General features: G+C 41.6%; 1 protein-coding gene across 3 annotated transcripts in view; it reads left to right on the forward strand.

The window, feature by feature from the left end:
- The window catches only part of RBKS (ribokinase), a 1,304,045-nt gene that overhangs the window by 308,289 nt on the left and 971,079 nt on the right, over positions 1 to 24,677 (forward strand). For all 3 annotated transcript variants that reach the window (XM_044085234.1, XM_044085217.1, XM_044085225.1), the window contains exon 3: positions 346 to 409. In XM_044085234.1, coding sequence (XP_043941169.1) covers positions 346 to 409 — 64 coding nt within the window. The remainder of the gene's footprint in view (positions 1 to 345; positions 410 to 24,677) is intronic.

A 24,677-nucleotide genomic window follows, 5' to 3' on the forward strand; every position in this document is an offset into this window, starting at 1 on the left:
AAAATGGCATCGGCTGCATCTTTTATACCCCTGGCGCACTGACGTCAGGGAAGAGACAACAGCAACCAACGCCGGACCTAGACTTTGGAATTCAGGCCGACTGAGGGTAGCCTGCCAGCAGGATAACCCAATTGTAATGACTGTAACAGTGAATACACTCGAACATCTACATTTGTGGTAAGTGTACACAACTGTACTTTTTTCACTGATTTTTGAATGGACTGAGGATGCTCTTGGTGAATTAACTGAAACACAGTATTATGTTAATACAGTTTTTAAGAGAAAAAAGTTATATTCTCCGTTCATGAAATGCAAAAAAAAATTATTATAACTTTTCCTATACAGGTAGGAAAGGACACCTTTGGCGATAACTATATTCAGAATTTTAGAAACAATGGAGTTTTCACAGGTGCGTATTTTTTTAAACAACTGTTTACATTTACACTAACTTCTTAATATCATAATAATTATTGCCATGATTATTTTCATCATTCACATGGAAAGTATGTGATTGGTAGCAGTTGATCTTACCAAACTGCACAAATCACACGTCATCATTTGTGATTTGTAAGGCTTGGCCATAGGCATTACAGAACTATTTAAGCATTCATAAAAAGTAAGTAACACATGGTCCAACTCAGCAGTCTATAGTAGTTCTGTTTTCTAATTCATAACTGGAAGATCACCTGGTTGCATTGCTCTACATTTGGAATGTGAAAGCTGGTTAGGTAACTGATTGTTTTTTATGTTAAATATATAGTGAGGTATAGAGGTCTCCCCACACACACACACACACAAAATAAAATAAAATAAAATAAAAAGAGTGTTGAGTATTTATAGAGTATCACTACTCTGAGTAGCAACCTCCCAAGATTTTAAGGTTGCTTAAGTTTCATGCTGCTTAAACGACATATGATTATCCATAGTAAATCTGGGTATATGGTAAATATGTACCCAAATAAGCTTATACTCTACACCTACAGATCAAAATTATAATCAGTGGCTTACCAGGATTTCATCCATCTTAGACTGAGCCCATTGCTTTCCAGTTTTATTTTAACAATGGTAATTAAATCTTATCCAAAAATCATTTGCACACATGCAATATTTTCCAAAATGGGGACAAGTATAATGTAACTTCTTAGGAACAATGTAGTCCATTCCCGGGTGTATGGTACACTGCCACCAGTCAGTCAAAAATTAACAAGAAGAACACACCTTGCTGTTTACCTTTAAAATAAGTCAACCTGTCAATATTCAGATGGTAGCTCTGAGCAGCTGTTCTTCATAAAGCAAACACCACATGTTTGTGGGTACTAATAAAAAGCATAAAACCTTAATCTAATAACTGAAACGTTAGTCATAAACATTCATTGTTAAATAATACTTCTTTACTTGAAATAAGTAAAATAATTTTATTTTCAAATAAACACACAAAAAGTACAAGACTTGCACAAAGAATTGAAAATCCCCAGTAAAAATCTGACATCTGAAGTAGTAACCTTGTTAAAGATACATTGTACTCTTTATGTTTCTGGGTTTTAAATTCAAAGTAGATTTTTCAGAGTCCTTACAGGCAAGTTAAAACAACATGAACTTAGTCTCCAAGCGTATCATCCAGAAGGCAAGAAAGTATCTCATGTAACTTTTTTTTAATTCTTTTATTAAATTATCAGTTAAGACACAGGCACATACAATAACAGAAAAGAAGACAAACCATGATAACTTTTTTTATGCATTATACATTGCGTATGGATTTTCTTACATAAAAACTGTCATACACTCCAACATTGCATATGGTGTGCCATTCCTGAAATCTCTTAAATATCACTCATCCTCCTGATCATTATTTTGCATGTGTTGTTGCAACAAGTTCCATGTATTTTTATGTAATTTGCTCCGTCCCTTTTCTAAAGATCTCAATTCCAGTTTTTTATGCCTTTAACAATGTTCAGTACTTCAGTTACAGTTGGGTTAGATTTTTATTCTGTTTCTAGTAATTGCTTTTTTGGTAAGCAATCATATTCAGCTTAATAAGGCCTTACAATTTATACCTTCTGTCCAAGCTCAGAAAATAATTTCTTTAGTTACAGCAATTTACTTCCCCAAAATCTTTGTAACTTTTCGAATTACTGGTCAGTATGTCTATTTATAAGTCTCTAAACAAGAGTTACAGAAGACTCAAGGTTTTAACAAGCTGGTGTCCCAGTAAGTTGTCATCATGTGATCTGACTCAGTATTAGACATGCAGTGCAGATGTTTACACAGTCAAGAAGCAGAAATGGGATTATTTTTAAACTGCATTACTAAAACACAGTAGTAAATGCAAATGTTCACATATACACAGAGATTTCTTTTAACTATTACATAGCTACTGAACAGTTTTCTTAATTTAATATAGTTTAATTAACATTTCTTACATTTTTTTGGCAGAACAGCAATACTCTCACAACCTGTTACAGCTGTCTTCAAACATCTGTCTTCCTGCTCATCTTAAGCAGGTTTTGTTGAGAAATTGTCCAGGAATGAAGCTTCTTGTTTTGAAAGACTCTAAGTTTTTGCTGACAGGCTAGAACACGTTTGCAATTTTTACCTGATATATTTTAGTCTTAATAAGTAACCCTGGACTTTTGACTGTTGATTGAGTTCATATGTCTATGTGGTGGTCAACCAGCTGGATTACATCTTGGCTTTATCTTCCCTCTTAATAGGTTTTGCCACTGCACAGAAGCTTTGCAGACCCTTATATGTCTTTTATAATGCCTGGCCAGTAAACATTTTATATAAGCCCCCTTTTTGTATGTTTTATGTTGTGTGACCTGACTTATGGGCAATGGCTAGAAGTGCCTGATAATAGGCACTTGAGACTACCAACTGCTGCACACTTTTACCTCTAGTTCCTTTTTAAAAGTTCAGATTCTGTACAGCAGGTCCATTTCCAGTATACAGACTTCCAGTGCCATGAAGTTTAGGGCACCCCTTTACTGTTTCTCTAGAGTTTTGTAAGGTAGGGTGTGAGAGCTGTGCCTTCCTTAAATTCTTCTTTGCAATTCTCAGATTCTCCTTCTAACAACAGTCCAGAACTGTTTGAGAAATGTGTCTCAGATTCAGGATTTTGAGCTTTTAAGTATTACTTCTCCTGAAATAACTCCTTCCAGAGAATGTCCATTATCCCCTGACAGCTGTCTCTCTCATACCAGCTTTTCACTGCTACCTAATTTTGTTCCTCAAGTGTTCACATTATTACCTTTTCGCAAAGGTATGGTTACTGGCTGCATATCACCCTCACTATGTTTCCCATGTGATTGCCACGTTGTTTGGCCGAGTATAACTGTACGTAAACAGGATGTTCAAAGTTATTACCTATTGGAACATCTGTTTGCATATTGTCAAACACTGCCTCTTGCATGACTCCCTGCTCCTTTCCCCTGTCCAAATGAATCCTGACCAGTGGTACCTGAAAAGGTGTCACCCATGGCTCTGAATGGAATGGACTGCCTGGGCAGGTAATGTTTCGATATACCAAATGCAGGCTTAACAATAGATGTCCTTCCATATCACTGTTGCAATATTCTTCACTCCAATGCCATTACATCTTATAGACACCATACGTCACACACACACACACGCTTTCCATGTAGGACGTATGGCATATAGGTGATGTATAGATGCAAATACCAAGAACTTTTTTGCCGTCAGTCCGAACACTATTATTGAACATCATTCTGAATGCCCTTCTGCAGTGCTGGTAAACCAAGCCATCTCCAGATAAGTTCACCGTGTGATTTTCTTCTGTATTTTTACTTTTATTGTTCTTTACTTGTGTTCATATCATCCAAGAAGGGAAAATGTCAGCATGGAAGGCAGATTTCCCACAAATACCATCATAGCCAGTGTCTTCTTTTGCCTAGATGCTTTCCACAATCATATGCAGTGATCTGTCTGTCAAGCATTTGTCCTTAAAATCCTCCATAATGGTTTATCTTCTTTCTTCATATATCACAAGAATTAAATTGTTGGCTGATGGTGCTATGGTAGAATCCTTCCATCCTGGGGGACAGCTGTTTTCCATGAAGAAGGCGAAAAAGTCTAGGCCTGATCTGTTTCCTGTCCAGCCTCCACCAGACATCGCTATAGAAGCTAGTGAAAACCCTTAAGACCATATGATGCTTGCATGGAATTCCTCTGCCATGACCCTGTCCAAGGCCAGTATAGATCTGAGTTCTTGCCCATCCTCAAAGGCTTGTCAAACATGTTCTCTGGATGTTGAGGGGGAACCACGGCTAATTATTTCCGAGGGGCTGAGGGGGATTCCTCAAACCCTAATGTGGGAAGAGATTGCTACTACGATCATTGAATCCCACCCAGGGACCAAGACACTGAGGGTCATTAGGGCAGATGTCCCACTTAAGAAAAAGCAAAAGATGAAGCATATTACCCGCATTGCTAAAGATTACCAGTATGAATGATAGGATTTTACTCAAGGCTTGCTCAGTGCCCAGATGGCCTTGAAGCTTCCTCAAGGGGTTTCAGGCCCTACTCCTCTCTGGTCTTCCACCCCTGTTAAGAGGGCAAGGGAAAGTACAGTTGTGTGAAATCTTACTATAACAGTAGATGCCCTTTTCTTCAGTGTTGCAGTATTCTTTACTATAGGGATTGCCCATCCAGGAAAGCCTGACTTTCGGCCAGTATAGCAAAGTCTTATGATCTTGTATGTGCCGTACATCACATATATGCTCCCCTTACAGGACATAGGAATAAAAGTGAGACATGGACGCAGTTACACAGAAATAAATTGTCCCATAGGCCAAAGGAGTCCATGCACATCCAGAAAGAGAAAGGGGAGATTCTCAGCCAGAAGGGAATCCAAAACAAAAAACAGAACAAAAAAGAGGGGGTTAAAGGGAGGGAGCAAATACTGCAGCAGTAAAGAGAAGGGCATCTACAGTTATGGTAAGATTTTACACAACTGTACTATGTCCTTCTATATCACTGCTGTAGTATTCTTTACTATAGGGAAAGTAAACAAACTCAAGAAACAAAATGCAAGGTGGAAAGCTGAGAAGAGGCCTCAACAAACCCATATAAAATAGTTCTAGCAAAACCTGCTCTGGACCTAGAAACCATATCCAACTTTTAATGCTTACTAAAGGTGTACACTAATGACCACGTAGCAGCTTCAAGGATGGAATTGGTGTCCAAACCTTTGAAAAAAGCATCAGACGAGGCAACAGCCTTACTGGAATGAGCTCTAACAGAAGTAGACAAAGATTTGCCATGAAAAGAATAACATAAATAAATAGTCTTAGATATTCTGGAGAAGATGGTTTGATTAGAAACAGCCAAACCCAATGTCCTGGGATGAAAGGAAACAAAAAGCTGGTTAAACTTATGAATAGCCGTAGTTTTATCCACACAGTACCTAAATTGTCTGTGCAAATCCAAGGTATGCAAGATGCTCTCACTAGCAGACTGAGAGGAATGGCCATAATGGTCTGGCACTCAGAAACCCTCCAATCAGAAGTAATAGCCAGTAACAAAACAGTCTTCCAGGTACATTGTTGCAAAGAAGCAGAATCTGCAGGCTTAAAAGGAGCCTGATTCAATTTTTCAAAAACAAAATTAAGGTCCCAAGGAGGAGGAATATGTTTCTTTGGAGGCCTAATATACAGGATGCCTTTAAGAAATTGTTTGACCTCAAAATGAGAAGTCAAGGGAGGATTCAAGGGCAGACAAGCAGAAATGACTGACATATGGGCCTTCACAGAAGAATAGGCCAAGCCAGACTGGAGCAACTCGCACAAATAAGAGAGGACCAGAGGGACTCCCACTGAAAAAGGGTCCTGGTTAAGAGCATGGCACCAGACAGAAAATCTTTTCCATTTGGACATAAAAGATTTTCTGGTTGAGGGTTTCCTTGCCTCCAGTAAAAGCCTGAGCACATCCTCAGAAAAAAGGTGCCTGAAAAGGATCAAAACCCTATTGCCAACAGTGTCAGTTGAAAAGTGGACAAGTGAGGATGGATAAGAGACCCCTTGTCTTGTTTGAGGAGGTCTAACTGATGAGGTAACATGTGATGATTGCCCCTGGCCAGATACACTAAGAGGGGGAACCAGTGCTGTCTTGGCCAAAAGGGAGTGACTAGCAGAATTTGTGAGGAGTCCAGCTGATTCTTCTGCAGGACTCTTGGAAGTAGAAGGAGGAAAGCATAAAGAAACATCCCCTTCCAAGGAAAAGAAAGAGCATCAATCTTCCAGTCCAGATGGCATGGCACTCTGGAGCAGCAGGGAGGGAATTGCCTATTCTGAGGTGAGGCAGAAAGATCTACCTGAGGAATACTCCAACAATGGACAATGTCTAGAAACACATCTCTGTGAAGCAAGTGTTCATGAGCCTGGATTTTGGATCTGCTCAGAGACTCTGCCACTGGATTATGCTGTGAAGGAATGTAAACTGCCTGAAGAGTTAACTGATAACTGAGAGCCACATCCCACACTTGAAGAGCCGTCCTGCAGAGGAGGAAAGATTTTTGTGCCTTCCTGCTTGTTGACATATCACATTTCTGTATTGCTGTCTGTGTACACTTCAAAGGTGCCTGGAGTGAACATGGGCTAAAACAATTGAAGGGCCAGAATCAGAGCTCTCATCTCTTTGATGTTGATATGGTCTAACTTCTGATGGGGGATCAGAGACCCTGAACTTTCAGGTGACCCCATGAAGCCCCCCCCCCACCCCATGTCTTTGGCATCAGTGAACTGTTCTTGAGAAGGGACTGGAGGCTGAAAGGGTAGGCCAGGGTTGAGAGCAAACTGTTGAATCCTCCACTCAAATTCCTGGTATGGACAAGGAAGGAGAGGTGCACTGAAATCTAGAGGGTGGCAATGCTGCAGCCAAACTGACTTGAGGTACCACTGAAGCTTCCACATATGCAGTCTGGCAAGAGGGAGCATTGAAATAGAAGAAGCTGTGAATCCCAGGGCCTGAAGAAACTATCTGGCTGGATTGGAAGTCAGAGGAAGAAGAGACTGAAAGAAGGCTGTCAATGACAAGAAATTTGGAGGTGGAAGAGAGGCCAACATTGGCATTGTTGAAGCCTGCATCCCAGATGCACATGATCCTGAGAGGGAAGTTGATAATGAACCCCAGACTTTGAAGAAGAGAGATGGCGAACTGCAGATCCTGTAACAGGCAAATGTGAGAGAGTGCCTGAAGCAACAGGTCATCCAGATAAGGGAAAATATAAATGCCTTTGAGCCTGCAGAAAGCAATCATAGAAGCTAGGCATTTTGTAAACACCCTTGGGGCAGTAGAGAGGCCAAACAAAAAACAGAAAACTGAAAATGAAAGGAAGAAACAGAGAAATGCAAAACCTTCCTGAAAAGGGGGTGAATAGGGATATGAAGGCAAGCATATTTCAGATCCAAATACATCAGAAAAACCTTTGTTAGTAAAAGAGGAAACAATGTTTGAAGAGATAGCATCTGAAAAGAGGGGACCTTGAGAAAGGTGTTGAATGGGGAGAGATCCAGAATAGGTCTCAAAGTCCTTTCAAAAAACAAGGAACATCCTGGAATAAAACCTATTTCTACTTGGGAAGAGAAACAGTTGAATTATTCCTCGGTTCACCAGGGACCATAGGAACTCCTGGAAATGAGGAAGTTGCTCTGGAAGAGGTTGATGAATCCCTGAAAAAGTAGGGAGAAACTTTCATAACATGGAGTAACCCTAATGGATGATTAAAAGTACCCAAGAATATGAAGTGATGAGAAGCCAATTTGAAAGACAAAGGAACCTAAGAGAAGGGGGAGGGGCACATTTTCGAAGAGAAGCAATGTTATCAGATAAAGGAGGCTTCTGGGCCACGGAGGTCTGAGAAGCCTGAGCAGAAGAGGCTCACCTACCACCTTCCTGCCCTTGGAGGCCCGGTGGGGGTTGCTTGTGGACGAAAGTAGATCTAAAAAGATAATTCCTCTGGAACTTAGGGATAGGAGAGAGAAAAATATGTTTAAGGTCTTGCAATGCTTTATGTTTCTCTTGAAGAGACCTAAACAGGTCAGCAGTCTCAAAAAGATGTTTGTTATCCAAGGGAGCATCTGACAGCTTGGCCTTAATGACCTCAGGCAAAGATTGGAGGCAAAGCCAGGAATAATGTCTCATGACAGACCCAAAAGCCACAACCCTGGAAGAGGCATCAGCAGCATCATAGCTACACTTGATAGAGTGGTGATCCACTCAAAAAGTAGAACTTAAAACAGATAAGACAGAAGATAACCTGACAAACCTGAGAAATCAAGGCCAGAGAATACCGGGTCATGTGGGTCTGGTAGTTAATAGCCCTAAAGGCCAAAGTAGAATCTGTATAAACCTTCTTACCAGTCCTCTTCATTGCCATGCTATCCTTATCAGAGGGCTAAAGTTTGGAAGAGGGCAAGAGCTTAGAAGGTTTGGCAGAAGAAATTGACCCAACAATCGGATCAACAAAAGGACACAAATAAAAATTGAGAATCCTCAAGGACCTTATAGAACCTATCAGGTTTTTTAGGAACAGGTGGCCGAGAATCAGGACACTTTGAAGCAGCAATGAAAGTGTCTAACAAGTTAGCCAATGCAGGAGGAACTGGTGATGGTTTAGGAGTATCCACCTGAAGCAACTCATAATATTTTCTTTGAATATCGGACACTTTAAAAAAATCATACTTTAAGTATTCCATCATCCTAGCAATTGTTTCCTTAAAGGATAATTCCTTAAAAGGAGATTTCATCAGAACCATAACCCAAAAGTGAAGGCATCTGAGAAGAAGAGAACAAGGACCCTTCATTAGTCTCTGAATTCTCATCCAAGGAATCCGGTTCCTAGGCCATTTATAAGAGGCAGAAGTCCACGGAAGAGCAGGCACCGAAACCCCTTGAGAAGACTTCAGGGCCATCAAGGCAGAAAACAAGCCCTAAGTAAACTCCTGCCATTTCCTTTGAGGATCCACAGGATGGACTGAAACATGCTTAGTCTTTTGTCATTTCTTGGAAGAGGCATCAGCCCTAACAAGTACTAGAGGTTCCATCTCTTGGCAAGATTCAGTAAGAGTACCCAGACTCTCCTCCCTAACCAGTATTTGTGGAATCCCTCTAGGACTGTTTTCTTCTTTTTCTTTCGGCTTTTCCCAGTTAGGGGTCACCACAGCAGATCACCTGTCCGCTCATGATTGGCAGTGGAGTTTTACAGTGTCGACTTGCCAGCCCGGTGCCCAACCTTCCACAGAAGGCACACACACACATGCCTAGGGCCAATTTAGAGTATCCAATCCACCTACAGCATGTCTTTGGGATGTGGGGAGGAAACCGGAGCACCCGGAGGAAACCCACGCGACCACAGGGAGGAGATGCAGACTCCACACAGAAGGCACCCCAGCCGAGGATTGAACCGGAGAACCTCTTGCTATGAGGCGACAACGCTAACCACTGCACCTCCATGGCCACCACTCTAGGACTGTCTAAGATAATCAAACACGGTTCCCCCTTGACTTTCAGAGCAGATGCCTGCAAAGCCTCAGAGTATGTGTGAAATGATGGATCCATGCTGGCCTCTGATTGGGTCTTGGCAGAGGAATATGATGCTGAACAGTCTACAGAGCTATTACCCTCTTCTAGAGGGATGTCCTGTGGTGGCTGGACAGCTAAAGAATCCAGCTGAGACTTCTTGGCCTTCTTCTTACCTAATGAGAGTATCTCGTGGTTAATGGATTCCACCATATTACCCTGGGCTAACTGTTTAAGCCACTGGTTTTCAAGATAAATGGCCAGGGAAGACAAATGGCTTCTGCGTGTCTTAGGCACAAACACCTTACAAATAATACAAGAGGTATGGTTGTGGGAAGCACCCAAACAAAAGAGACACTGCTCATAATGATCCTTATGGGGAATCTGCCTCTCACATTGACATTTTCCCTTCTTGGATGACATGAACTCTAGATAAGCAAAATAAGTACAAAACCAAAGAAAAGAAAAGGAAAAAAAAACAACATGGCAGTTATGTGATGTCTAGGTATTCAGCATAGCAACAAGGCATTCAGACCAGTGAGCAAAATGGCAGAAGTTCTGGCTACCTGCGTCTGGTGCATATACGATTATAAGGCTTTGGTAAACTGGCCGAACATCAGGTTGCCCTGGAAGGGAGATCCTTATAGTAAAAAATGCTGCAACAGTAATATAGGACATCTGGATTCCTCTGATGAGAACTTACATTCTGAGGAGGAATCCCTTGCTTACTTCTCTCACAGTTCTTCTCCTATAGACTATGGCTCAGAGTAAGAGGATTCTTTGTGCCCAGAATCCCCTTTGGAAGAGTTATCCTTTGGGGATACTATTGTTCATATGATGGCGTACTTTAAGTGGTTATGCTTCCAGGTCTGTAACATCCAAAATAGGTACAATGAGCTTTTACAAATGGAGTTGCCTAAGCTGTCTGCAGTTCCTTCTGTTTTGGCAGTCTTTTGGGCAACTTTTCTGCTGCCTGTGTAGCTCCTGACTCTCAGCCCCTGACTTTAAGAAACAAGATAGGTTCTACAAGGTACACAAGGACTGAAAATTGTTAAATTGTCCTTTTGTTGACCCTTTTGTGGTTTCATTCTCAACTGATAAGCCTTCTAAACTTTTCCCTTCTCTAAGCTCCTTCCTTCAGATAAGGATAGTTCTGTGGAAAGGTTGGGTAAAAAAAGTGTATACTCCTGCCACCTTGTCATTTTGGGCTATTAATTACTACAACCATATGTCCGGGTATGTTTTTGCTCTCCCTTTTCAGTTAGCTAAGGTTGTGTCTGACCTCTCTGATTTTGAAGGGAGAGCTTCAGCTTTTTCCCTGCTTGGGTCCACCTTCCAGGTCACTCATCACTCAATAAAATGCAGCTATGGTGTTGCTGATGCCTGTTCCATGGCTGTTGCCTTTCATTCTGTGATGAGATGTTATTCTTGGTTTTGTCTTCAGGCTTTATTTGATGATATTAAAGCCAAACTTTTGAATGCTCCTCTGGATCATAAAAATCTCTTTGGGACAGCTGCAGCTGACCTGTTTAAGTCCCTACAGGATAATAGTAAGGCCACACAAGAACTCAAGCATATTTCTGTTTCCCTATACCCAAATTTCAGAGGAATTGCGCTTCTAAATCCACCTTTGTCCATAGGCAGACTCAACAACCTCCCGAAGGTAGGAAAGGGTCTAGGTGTATTCCTCCTGTTAAGTCCACGCAGACTGATACATCTCAAAAGTCTTCCTTTCAGGACAAGCCTGTCTCTGTTTGGCATTTTGCCCCCTCTTCCCTTCAGCCAGGTCCCCTTGTTTGTTGCCTTTCTCTGTCTGTCCCAAATTGGCAACAGATCACCTCAGACTCTTGGGTGCTCTCTATTATTTATCAGGCGTATTTCATGGTACGGACCTCCCCTCTTCAGGTGTTCTGCAACCTCCTCCAGACCAACTCTCTTTTTCCCTGAGGTTTTGCAGTCAGTAAGGGTTTTTTACTTCAGGATGTTTTTGGTTCCTCAAAAGGAGTGGACTTGGGGACCATTTCTGGACCTCTCTCTCTCTCTCTACTCAACATCTTTTCCAAGGTCGTCTTTTCAGACTTTGTTTCCTCTCTTTCTTCCCCAGGCCTTCTTGGTCTCTCTAGATCTCGAAGATGCCTAGCTTCATATCCCCATTCACCCTCTGTCCAGGAAATTTTTATTTCTCTGTTTCTTCCCCTCATTTTCAGTTCTGTCATTTGCCCTTTGGCCTATCTCCTGTCCCAAGGGTATTCACCAAATTTCTTGCTCCTGTCATTGTCTTTTGCAGGCTTCAAGGGATACAGATAATATCCTATCTAGATGACCTACTTATTCATGCTCCTTCTCCCAGGAGTCTCCTGCAAGATCTTCACTTTGCCACTATTCTTTTACAAAGTCTGGGTTTCACCGTTAATCTTCAAGAAGTCGGTTCTTATGCCTTCCAGGATCATACTTTTCATGGTTGCAAGATTCAGACCATTCCCTTGTTGGTCTGTATTCCTTCTTCCAAGGTTCTGTCTCTGACATCCTTTCCTGTCTGTTCTTCCTCTGTCCTCTGTCATGGCTAGGGAATTTCTCAGGGTTCTGGGGTTTCTGACCTGTACCATTCCCCTGCTTCTTCTCACCAGACTCCATAAGAGGAAGCTCCAGTGGTACCTCAAATCCTTCTGACTTCAGCATTGCCACCTCCTGGAGTTCCCTGTTCCTTTTCTTCCCTGTCTCAAACTCAAACTCAAGCTACAATGAGGAATCAGCAACTCTCTTCCAGTCTACTCCTGCATTTCTAAGGTTATTGCTTTTGTTATTCTTTTCATGGCAGATGTCTTTCTTAGAAAGTAAAGACTCATTCTTTTAGGGCGGTTGTCTCTTCTGGTGCCTTTTTCAAGGGTTTGGAAACCAACTCCATCCTTAAGACTGCTACTTGGACTTTTGTTCATATTTTACTAAGTATTATAAACTGTTGTTTACAGGGCCAGGGCAGGTTTTGCCAGGCTATCTTGCATAGATATTTTTATTTCTCTGTTTCTTCCCCTCATTTTCAGTTCTGTCATTTGCCCTTTGGCCTATCTCCTGTCCCAAGGGTATTCACCAAATTTCTTGCTCCTGTCATTGTCTTTTGCAGGCTTCAAGGGATACAGATAATATCCTATCTAGATGACCTACTTATTCATGCTCCTTCTCCCAGGAGTCTCCTGCAAGATCTCCACTTTGCCACTAGTCTTTTACAAAGTCTGGGTTTCACCGTTAATCTTCAAGAAGTCGGTTCTTATGCCTTCCAGGATCATACTTTTCATGGTTGCAAGATTCAGACCATTCCCTTGTTGGTCTGTATTCCTTCTTCCAAGGTTCTGTCTCTGACATCCTTTCCTGTCTGTTCTTCCTCTGTCCTCTGTCATGGCTAGGGAATTTCTCAGGGTTCTGGGGTTTCTGACCTGTACCATTCCCCTGCTTCTTCTCACCAGACTCCATAAGAGGAAGCTCCAGTGGTACCTCAAATCCTTCTGACTTCAGCATTGCCACCTCCTGGAGTTCCCTGTTCCTTTTCTTCCCTGTCTCAAACTCAAACTCAAGCTACAATGAGGAATCAGCAACTCTCTTCCAGTCTACTCCTGCATTTCTAAGGTTATTGCTTTTGTTATTCTTTTCATGGCAGATGTCTTTCTTAGAAAGTAAAGACTCATTCTTTTAGGGCGGTTGTCTCTTCTGGTGCCTTTTTCAAGGGTTTGGAAACCAACTCCATCCTTAAGACTGCTACTTGGACTTTTGTTCATATTTTACTAAGTATTATAAACTGTTGTTTACAGGGCCAGGGCAGGTTTTGCCAGGCTATCTTGCATAGATTTGTAGAGGGCTCTTCTGTGCCTTCCTCTTCCTTATCTTTTCTTAACTTCTGTACTCTCCATTATGTGAAGAATACTGCAACAGTGATATGGAGGGACATAGTACATTTGTGTGAAATCTAACCATAACAGTAAATGTCCTTCTGTTCACTGTTGCAATATTCAGTCCCTCCCTCTTTCCCCCTCTGTTATGGCTCTTGCTCTTGTATTTTCTTTCCTTTCTGGCTGAAGGAGTCTCACTTCCTTTTCCTTCTGGCATTTTTTATTCTTCTTGATGTGCATGTTTTCCTTTGTCTCTAGGGATGTTTTGTTCCTCCTGGGGCAATTCAGTTCTGACAATGTAATCCTTCCTACCTTCAGGTTACAATATACGTAGGTTGGGCAGGACAAACTAATGTGGAGGAGGAGTAACCATTTTCTACAAAGCAAATCTTAAACTAGAATGCTTAGAACCAGACAAACAAACATACAGCAATGCTGAAATATTATTTGCTAAACTTAAAATAACCCCCAACAAATATCTAACCGTCATAAGTATTTATATTCCATCAGACAGTAACATTACGACAGTTGAAGAAATACTCCACTACACATCATTAACATTCCCACAAGAAACCATAACAATGGGTGACTTTACTGCTGACTGGAACACATATAACACTGGTAACCCCACTAACTTCATCAACCTGCATGGCTTTAAACAGCCATACAACCCCCAACTAGAATAGACAAATCCACCAAAAGCCAATCTACTCTGGACTGGATCCTAATTAATAAGCCACCTCAGTCCTCACATTCCAGCTGTCTCCCAGATATTATAAATGACCACCTCTCAACATACCTCCCCAGACAACATTTTCATCCCCCAGAAACACCACTTTTAGACAAATTCGGAACAAAAAAGACTTCAACTTTCAGACATTTAACTCCCTCCTACGCACCTGTAACTGGACCCCAATAAAACACTACCCCTAGACACTGCAGTAGAGTTATTTAACTTTACTTTCCTCTCCTCAATATTCTAAACATTCTAACCTCATGTAGAACCATAAGAATCAAAGCAAATTATACACCATGGTTAGCAAGACAAACCAAAAACCTACGTAAACGAAGGGACAAAGTAATGGCCTAGGCATGGTAAGGCCTTGCTGTGTCTAATTATGGCGGCTGCCAAAAAAAGCAATTACTCGAAAATGGAAATCAAAATCTAAACCAACTCTACTAGAAGTGGTGAATATAGTAAGAGAGATAAAACAAATATAAATGAGATCTTTAGAGAAGGATAGGAGCAAACTACATAGGAAAAATGGTAATTGTGGGAACAATACATTCAGGGGAGGAATTAGGTTTACAAGAAGGCAGGACATAAGCTATGTAATGTTTGACTAGATTATAAGCGATGTATAATATTTGCAACTGAGTGTGTGTCAGTATGGTTTATGATGTAAAATACTTGCAACTAGGATTGTGTCGATGTGGTTTGATTTTATTTATGTAAATGTATGATTGGTTGTGTCTTAAGTGACTAAGTGATGGTTTTATAAAGATGTTTCTTATTTAAAAAAAAAAGGGGAGCAGAGATTAATAGACAAAGAGACAAAGCCTGGACACAATGGCACATCAACAAAACCCAAGCCAACCTCGACCTCTACCGTAATCTTAAAAACTAAGCTAAAACCCAGGTAAAGGTAGACAAGAAAAAATTCTGCACTGGCATTCAGGTAAAACACCATAACAGTCCACAAAGATTCTGGTGTGCCCTAAACAAACTCCTTCAACCAGGCCAAAAATCTGTCCCAACCCCAGCAGTTGCTAATAGTCAAGGTAGCATAGCTACACAATTTAATTTGTTCTTTGCTACCTCAATACTTACACTTTCTAAAAATCACTGTAATTCCCCACCAACTATCCCATCTCTACCCATAGGAAACAATGATACCTTCCCACTTTTAGCCTATCCAACTAACGCCATAAAAAACTATTCAGCAAACTTAACCCAACCTCCCTTGCAGCAGATAATTTACCTTTGGAATTCCTTAAACTAGCAGCAGATGCCATCTCATATCCTGTCTCTTTACTGATCAACTGCTCTATCTCAGAACACCACATCCCACAGCTCTGGAAAATATCATATATCACCCCACTTCATAAAGGAGGAAGCTCTACCAAGATCTCTAATTGTAGACCTATAGCAATTTTATCCCCACTAGCCAAAGTTCTAATAAATTGCATCCATACACAGCTTTGGAACTATCTCTTAGCTAACAACCCCTTAACAGATACACAGCAAGGTTTCCGCCCCCAACTACAGTACCAAAACTGTTCTTCTAAACTTTACAAACAAAATTAACCATTATAGAAATTATGGCAAAATAGTATCTTCCATCTTCTTAGAACTCTCTAAAGCTTTCAACATTGTATCCCACCAGAAACTCCTTACTGAGTTAGCATATCTCAAACTTAGTCACTCTACTCTTGTTTTGTTCCATGATTGTCTAACTGATTGCCTACAAGCTGTCAAATGGCAGTAAGGTCACTCTTCTTTTACCTGTTATGACAACAAGCGCTCACTTCTCTTTTACCTGTTTCCATGGGGGTGCCTCAGGGCTCAATCCTGGGTCCCCTTCTCTTTTCTGTTTTTACCAACAAGCTACACTCTGCTACTCATCTTGCCACCATCATTCAGTACGCAGATGATTCTATGCTCATTTGTGCTGAATCCACCGTACAACAGCTCATAGTAAAATTGCAACAGGCCTTCTCAGCTGTAGAATCTTAGCTGTCTGATTCACAACTGATACTCAAGCCAAAAAAAACTAAACTCATGCTCTTCCATCCTGGTAAATCTCCTGACTCCTCTACTTCATTTCGAGTACGCTCATCAGACAATGCTACTATATCAACTGTGCCACATACCAAACTAATAGTTGCAATAATTGTTGACAAACATTTAGCACAAGCCATCCAAAAGACACATATAAATCTAGGTTCTCTTTATAGAATTAAACCTTTCCTCACTACTGCTACCAGACTTGAAATAGCCAGAACCCATCTTCTCTCTAGCTTATTATAAGCCTCCCCTATCTTCATGAATTAAAAAAAGACCGAATTAACAAAACTTGAGGGTTGCTGTAATAAAATTGCTAAGTTTGCAACATATTCTCCATATCGAATCTATCACTGCCTGGTATTACAACAACTAAACTGGCTACAACTTCCCTGCCAACTAGCCTACACCCAACTTACTATCACTCGCAAACTCATTCACCAACAAGACAAAACACCTACCCTCCAAGAAATGCTTCAGTCCCACAGTAATAACAGAGTCTTCTGTTCCTCAAATTAAGCCCTTTTACACATTTCCAAATCTAACAATAAGGCTGGTAATTCTCTTTACTCAAACTATATCTCCAAACTTTGGAAGAGTCTCCCTCATTCTGTCTTATCAACAACAAACCTATCTCACTTCAAGAAATTGCTCAAAGACCACATGAACAAAAACTGGGTATGTTCCTGTTACAAACGTGGCTAAATCCTAAACCTTCTTTCCTACCTTCCACTTTTCTTAGTCTGAATTCTAATATTTCTCACTAGTCTTATCAAATCTACATAAATAAACCTCTATTCTCATACTTCTGTCTCCTACTTATCCTCCCAATCCCCCCATTCTGTCTCCTACTTATCCTCCCAATCCCCCCACCCCCAAACCATTCAGCAAAAACACATCTTTTTCCTTTCTTAGCTCAACTCCCCCTGTAATTTTACCCCCTCCCATCTTCCTAATCCATACTTTGTATACTGAAACTGTAAAAAACAAATCTCACTCCCCTCTCCAAATTTCCCTGTACTTTTCCTGCTTCAAGTATCCTTGTAAATGTTGTGCTAATCAACTTAGATTTTAGACCAATACAAGCATATTCAGCTCTGAGCATCTATATTAATACTGTAAGAGGAAAACCTAACTCAGTTATGATAAACACGAAGTGCTGATCCTTTTACTATGTCAGACAATATACCCTTCAAACTATGTGATATCAGCTATTACTCTCTAAGCCTGCCTATGAAAATTCTCCTCAATGTAAATCTCTGTAATTTCATGTTTCATAAGTTCCTTGTACATTTTTGTATACTGTATTATTGTTGTACATTTTTATTTACTGTATTATGGTTGTGCATTTTTACAACATTGTGTATTACTGTAAACTGTTGAGGAGCCTTTTACCCCACCCTCCACTGAAAATGGGCATTGTTACCAGGCAGACATTCCTGGTAAATAAATAAATACATATTTGCATCTGTATGATACCTTTATGCCCTACGCCCTATGCAGGGAGCAAACGTATGACACACAGTGCCTATAAAATCTAAAGGCCAGGTGTTAGGCTATCCTTGGCAGGAGTTCCTTCTGTGAAAAATACTGCAACAGTGAAGAGAAGGACATCTACTGTATGGTAAGATTTTACATAACTGTACTTTATACATGATATAGTGTCTTTTGTAACAATAGATGTTAAGTTGTCTATCTCGCCTTCATTCTTGCTGGATGGGTTCGGAGCCGACCTCGGCTCCGACTCGGCCACTCTAAAAGCTCGAGAGTTGGTTCCACCGGCTCGAGGCTCCCCTTATATCCCACAATGCTAGGCGAGAGTTACCTCAGATCTCGTTTGCCGCTACAGCTTCGAGGTTGGTTGTTTCTACCGGTTCCTGGTGAGTGCTATTTTTCTTGTAAAAATTACTCTTTAAATCCCTTTTTAAGTTAATATTCTTACTTAGTTAGTGTAGATTAGAAAACTTTATTCCCGATCCTAAATATTTTCCGTTTCTTTCCCCATGGTAGCTGCTGCCACAAAGAAGGAACTGGCTGATCCTTCAGTACCTGTCCATCCACCTAACAAGGAATCTAGGTCCATGGATAGGTATGGGAAGCGGATGTTCTCCTCAGCGACATTTACCATGCGTTCGCTGAACTACCTGTGCCATTTCACTCGTCTTCAAAGGGACTTGATCAAGGAAGCGAGTGAAATGTTAAAGGATCCTACAGCTGCGGGTTTCCAAGACAAGATGAACACGCAGCTGGCTACCCTTAATTCCATATCCAACTCCTCCATGCGCCTCCTTTCTTACGCGGCCGATGGAGCGAGCAGAGCCGCAGGGACAGGTGTAGCCTTACTTAGGCACGCCTGGATGCGGCTATGCAATTTTGCGGACCCTTTCAAGACGTCTTTCACGAACTCCCCTTTTGATGGATCATCTCTCTTTGGTCCTCAAGTGAAAGAAACCCTGACTAGGTGCGAGACTGATGGCAAGACCCTTTCTGCCGTCGGAGTCCGTTTTCGACTCCTTCCAGGCCTTACCCCAAAGGCCAGAAGGGTGGAAAGATGTGGTTCCGTAAACAATCTCAAGGGACTTCGCCTGACGACAGAGTCGTTTTCCTACCAAAGGCAGAGGTGGGAATAACAATGGTAGACGCGCCCTAGGGGCAGGGGGTCCGCAGAACCAGGGCAATCGGGAAGCCTTCCTGACAAGCCCTTTCAGCATCCCTGAGGTGTTGCCCGACTGCCCATCTTCGAGGCAGTCGGGGAAGATTGTCACTGTACCCAGAAGCCTGGCTATCCCTGACTCAAGACAAATGGGTACAGTCCATCATTTCGAAGGCTATTCTATCCCCTTTCTTCGCTTTCCAAATCAGTCAAAAAATCCCTTCCAGATGTTCCACCGCTCAAAGGGATCTAGCAGCTTTGGAAATTTCAAAACTGCTTGCAAAAGAGCAATTCAGCCAGTGCCAGCAGACCAACAAGGATCCGGAATCTACTCAAGGTTCTTTTAGTTCCAAAGAAAACAGGGGACTGGAGACCGATATTGGATCTCAGTGTCTTGAACAAATCAGTCAAGAAAACAAGATTTCGGATGGTCACGCTGCAATCCATTCTTCCCCTTTTGGGCAAAGGAAACTGGATGTGCTCTATAGACCTTCGGGATGCGTACTATCACATAAAATGAACAGACGCTCCAGAAGATTCCTCCGCTTCAGGCTGGGAACCAGTCATTTTCAGTTCAGGGCCCTGCCCTTTGGTCTCACCACTGCCCCGGTGTTTACCAAATGCATGGCAGTGGTAGCTTCTCACCTGAGACGACAAGGATTCCAGGTGTTTCCATATTTGGACGACTGGCTCCTCACAGCTCCCACCAAGCATCTCCTTCTGATGGCCAGAGATTATACTTTTCGCATTTGTCAAAACTGGGTATTTCAATAAATTGCGAAAAGTCTGTTTTGTCGCCTTGTCGTACTATTACCTACATAGGCGCAAATCTAGATACTATAAACATGTCTGCAAGGCTAACACACCAAAGGATATCAGACATTCACAAATTGGTGTCACTCCTTCTCAACAACAACAGAATCAAAGCCAGGTTAGTTCTAAAGGTGTTGGGAATCATGGCAGCGGCCATACCTCTCCTTCCATTAGCCAGATACCACATGCGGATCCTTCAGTGGATGCCTTTTACTCAATGGTCATACCAGGAACTTCCAATGTCTCACACCATTGTGATCACGCAGGCGTGCAAAAAGCATCTCATGTGGTGGATGTCTTCCCCCCAGCTCCTGTTGGGAAGTCCCTTTGTTCCACCTCCTCCGGTTGCTACACTGACAACGGATGCCTCCCTGATCGGGTGGGGGGGGCATTATCAGGGCAGGACAGTCCAGGGCACATGGCAACCAAACGAATGCCACTTGCACATAAATGTTCTGGAGATGAGAGCAGTGCTTTTAGCGTTGCAAGCCCTTCAAGACTCTCTTCCCTTGGGAACAATTGCAATCCAGACAGACAATATGTCTGTAGTGTGGTACATCAACAAACAAGGCGGAACCAGATCATACCCCTGTGTCGAGAAGCACTCAGACTGTGGCAATGGGCGATTTCTTCTCAGCGTTTTCTGATAGCAACGCACATCCCGGAAGTCCAATCACATTGCGGACAAGTTGAGCAGAGCTATACTCATGCCTCACGAGTGGTCTCTGAAAGACTCTGTAGTGAGAGAAATTTTTCTCAAGTGGGGTCAGCCTTGCTGCAATCTTTTTGCTACTCCCCAAAACAGCAAGTGCAGAGAATATTTCACTCTATTCCCTTTACCAGGCCAACCCAGCAGAGACGCTCTAGTCCAAGTTTGGCCCGGGACTTCTGTATGCATTCCTCCTTTCCCACTGATCTCTCAAGTAATTCAGAAAGCTATCGCTCAGAAGGCATCCTTGATCCTCATTGCTCCTTACTGGCCTCGACAAGTGTGGTTCCCCTTTCTACATCGTTTCTCTTGAGCGACCGTGGAATCTGGACCTAGTTCCAGATCTTTTGATCCATCAGTCGGGTCAGTTTCATCGCTCCCTCCCTCTCTGAACCTCACTGCTTGGTTCCTCCAGTTCCAACCGTAGCCAGGCTTCCTCAATTATCTCACTCTGTTAGAGATATATTGATAGCTTCCCATAAATCTTCCACTCGAAAGATTTGTTTGAGTAAGTGGAAACGCTTCTCATATTGGGCACAAGGAAAGGACATAGATCCTTTCACCGCTTCCATCCAACTAGTCCTTGATTTTCTAGCTGAACTCTTCCATGCAGGTTCATCTCCATCTACACTTAAGGTTCAATTGGCAGCTATTTCTAACTTCCATGTGGGTATTTCTGAATCTGCCCTAATGTCCCACAAACTTTGCAAAGCCTTTTTGAAAGGAGTTTTTCTTCTCAGACCTCCTATAAGAAATCCTCCTTCTCCTTGGGACCTAAATTTAGTTCTTGCTTCTTTGATTCTTTCCCCTTTCGAACCTGCAGCTTCCTGTTCCTTGAAATTGTTATCATGGAAAACTCTCTTTCTGGTAGCTATTACATCAGCTAGAAGAGTTTCAGAACTTCAAGCACTCAGTTGTCGTCCTCCTTATCTTTTGTTTCATAAGGACAGAGTATCCTTACGAACTAACCCGTCCTTTTTGCCTAAGGTGGTCTCGACATCAAATCTAAACCAAAGCATTGACCTCCCTGTCTTTTTTCCAGAGTATTCCAATAGGTCTGAACAAAAATTACACTGCCTGGATGTTCATCGTCAATTGAGGTACTACTTGGATAGAACAAAACAATTCAGAAAATCTGATCAGCTGTTTGTCTCCTATGCGGAAAGCAGAAAGGGACTTTCAGTTTCAAAGGTATCATTATCCAGATGACTAACATCTTTGATTTCCCTAGTATATGAAATTAGACAACAAAAATTGCCTAATAAACCTAAAGCCCATTCCACCAGAGCTTTGGCTACTTCTTTAGCCTTCCAAGACAGACTGCCTATTGACACCATTTGTGCAGCGGCTACTTGGGCTACTCCTCACACCTTTATTTCTCATTATAAGTTGGATTTAGCTTCTAGGCATAGAGCTAACTTTGGTTCCACTGTTCTCAGGAGTCTGTTCCGTTAGGCCACCTGGGACAAGGTGCTAGGACGGTCCCATCCAGCAAGAATGAAGTAGATAGACAACTTAACATATAGAAGTTATGTTCTTACCATAACGTTCCATGTTAGTTGTCTTCTTCTCGCCTTCTTCTTGCGTCCCACCCTCCTTCCCCCTGGCCTGGACAGACCTAGAGGAGTTGTGATTGTGACCTCTCTTTCTACCACCTCTTTCTTAGACATATGCTATTATGCATATTTCCTGGTTCAGGATGTAGGTCACCCTTCTTTCTTCCTGTTGTTAGAGGTGGATTCTGTTTTACAGTTATACTGTTACTGTTATAAGCTGGGGTTAGCTTACAAACGAGATCTGAGGTAACTCTCGCCTAGCATTGTGGGATATAAGGGGAGCCTCGAGCCGGTGGAACCAACTCTCGAGCTTTTAGAGTGGCCGAGTCGGAGCCGAGGTCGGCTCCGAACCCATCCAGCAAGAAGAAGGCGAGAAGAAGACAACTAACATGGAACGTTATGGTAAGAACATAACTTCTATTTTATCTGCCTTCTACCAGGATTGGGTACATATCTTTGTAATAATTTAGAACATCTGCAATTTTAAAACAACCAACCACTTCTATATTGGACTTTTGCATGGTTTCTGTTCCCCTACTTGGTGCTCTGGACATTTAGACGGTATTTTTCCCATCTGAATACAGTGGAAACATATCACACAAAGTCTTGATGTTTACTTAAAACAGCATCTTTGTCTTTTGTCTGTGCAATCTGCTGTGAACTTAAGTCAACATATTCTCCTTTGGGTTTTCCCACCTGCTATGAAGCTGCTATCTGCCACTCATGGTTTCCATCATATGATGCTGAACAAGGGTAGCAGTAGTTGGATCTGCACCACTGTCTACAATATAAGCAGTCCTCAAGTTACAGACATCCAACTTGCAGACAACCCATAGATAAGAAAGGGATTCTGCAATGTCGGAAATAACATGAAAATAAATAAAAAATGTTTAAGGTTGCCCAAATCATACCTTAACATGAAGAATTCTGTTGTACTTTCCTTTTCCCTGATTTTTCCATTCTGAAGCTGTTTGCACGTCTTGTTAGAGCAGTTACTTCTGCCTTCACAGAGAACAAGAGATCCGATTGGTTAAGAGATCACTTTGTTGGCGATCTGATTGGTCAAGATTGTACACAGTATTGAAGCAATTACTGTACTGTACAGTAGAATGGGCAAATGACATTGCAGTTCACTAAGGTCTAGGTGACAGTAGGAGGTCTCGCAGAGGTCTGAAAGTTCAGGAAAGAAAGGAAAACATTTGTGCCTGTAGTACAGAAATGTGAAATGGAGCTTAAAAAGAGGTAAGTTTAACATTTTTTTTTGTATGGAACGTTATGCTGTACTGTACTGTATCACAGTACAGTGCAGTAGAATGTTCCATGTACGTGTTTTAACTTGCATACAAATTTGACTTAAGGACAAAGTGAAAAACAGATCTAGTCCTTAACCCAGGGACTGTCTGTAATCTGATTTCCTCCATGGGTGGTATAGTTTTGTGAGTCTCACCAGCAGCACCAAACAAATTGAAAGATAAATGTTTACACACATGAATCAGTAAGCAATTCACCAAGTGAGTTGCCCAGGGCTGTGGGCCTAAATCGCCCACACAAAAGAAGAGGCTTCACACTGGACACACATCAGTCAGGGATTTTGGGGATAACTTTGAAAGGCCCCTTTCCCACTTTACATTCTTACAATTGCATATTATTCAGAGAAGGCCAGTAAGATGTTTTATAACTACAGCTTTCTGCTCTGGTCCAAGGTAGAGCAGGTCCATAAATCCAGGTTACCTGACAGGGGAACTTCAGTTACTGTTCCATTCTTGTTCGTCTTTTAACACCTTTATTAAATTATTACTTAAGATATAGGTGCACATACATTAACAGAAAAGAAAACAAACCATATTAACAATTTTCATATTCGTGTATTATACATTATGTATATATTTTCTTTCTTTTTAACACCTAGTCACTCCAACATTGCATACCTTGCCTAATTCATGCCTTCCTGTCAACCTCATTAGTATTATTTTGCATGTATTCCCTCAAATTCCATTTCCTCCTATGCAATTTGCTCCTTCCCTTTTCAAATGATCCCATCTTTAGTTCTTTTATCTCTTTAAAAACATTCAATACCTCAGTTGGTTTAGATTTTGATTTCCATTTTATAGTAATCACTTTTTTGGCAGTCAATAATATTAAAATGTGTAAGGCCTTACTATGTATTGGTAATTCAGATCTTGTGTTGCAGCTCAAAAGAATCATTTCTTTAGTGACAGCCATTTGGTCCCCCAAAATTTCTGATAGAAATTATACCCCCCCCCCAAAAAAAAACATGTTTCCAGGTACCTATTTTCTATAACACCTGAAGCATTTACTAGTAGCCAAGGCAGCTGTACCCACCAGGAAGAAGTACAGAGCTAACTCAAAAAACAAGCCACCCTGGTGGAATCACAAAATCAATAGGAGGAAGAAATTCATGGCAAAAATTAGGAAGTGCAGCACCCAGCAGGATAGAAGCACTCTCATCAAACTAGACAAACAACTCAGAGGACAAATAAAGTCTGCCAAAGCCAAGTTTGGCCTCCCAGACCAAGGACAACCACAAAGCATTCTTTAGCTATGTCCACAACCTCAAGGGCAATACACAGTTGTGTGCAGAGCTCATAGTAAATGGAGCCACCTATACTGAGCAAAAAGACGTAGAAAACCACCTGGCTGATAAATTCAGCTCTAACTTTACCCCCCTCTCTTCCACTTCAACCTTCCCTTAGGAAATAGCATCAAATATAACTCCCCCTACTAT

Source organism: Protopterus annectens, chromosome 1.part1, assembly GCF_019279795.1.
Source record: "Protopterus annectens isolate FY-2018-M chromosome 1.part1, PAN1.0, whole genome shotgun sequence".
Classification (NCBI taxonomy): domain Eukaryota; kingdom Metazoa; phylum Chordata; order Ceratodontiformes; family Protopteridae; genus Protopterus; species Protopterus annectens.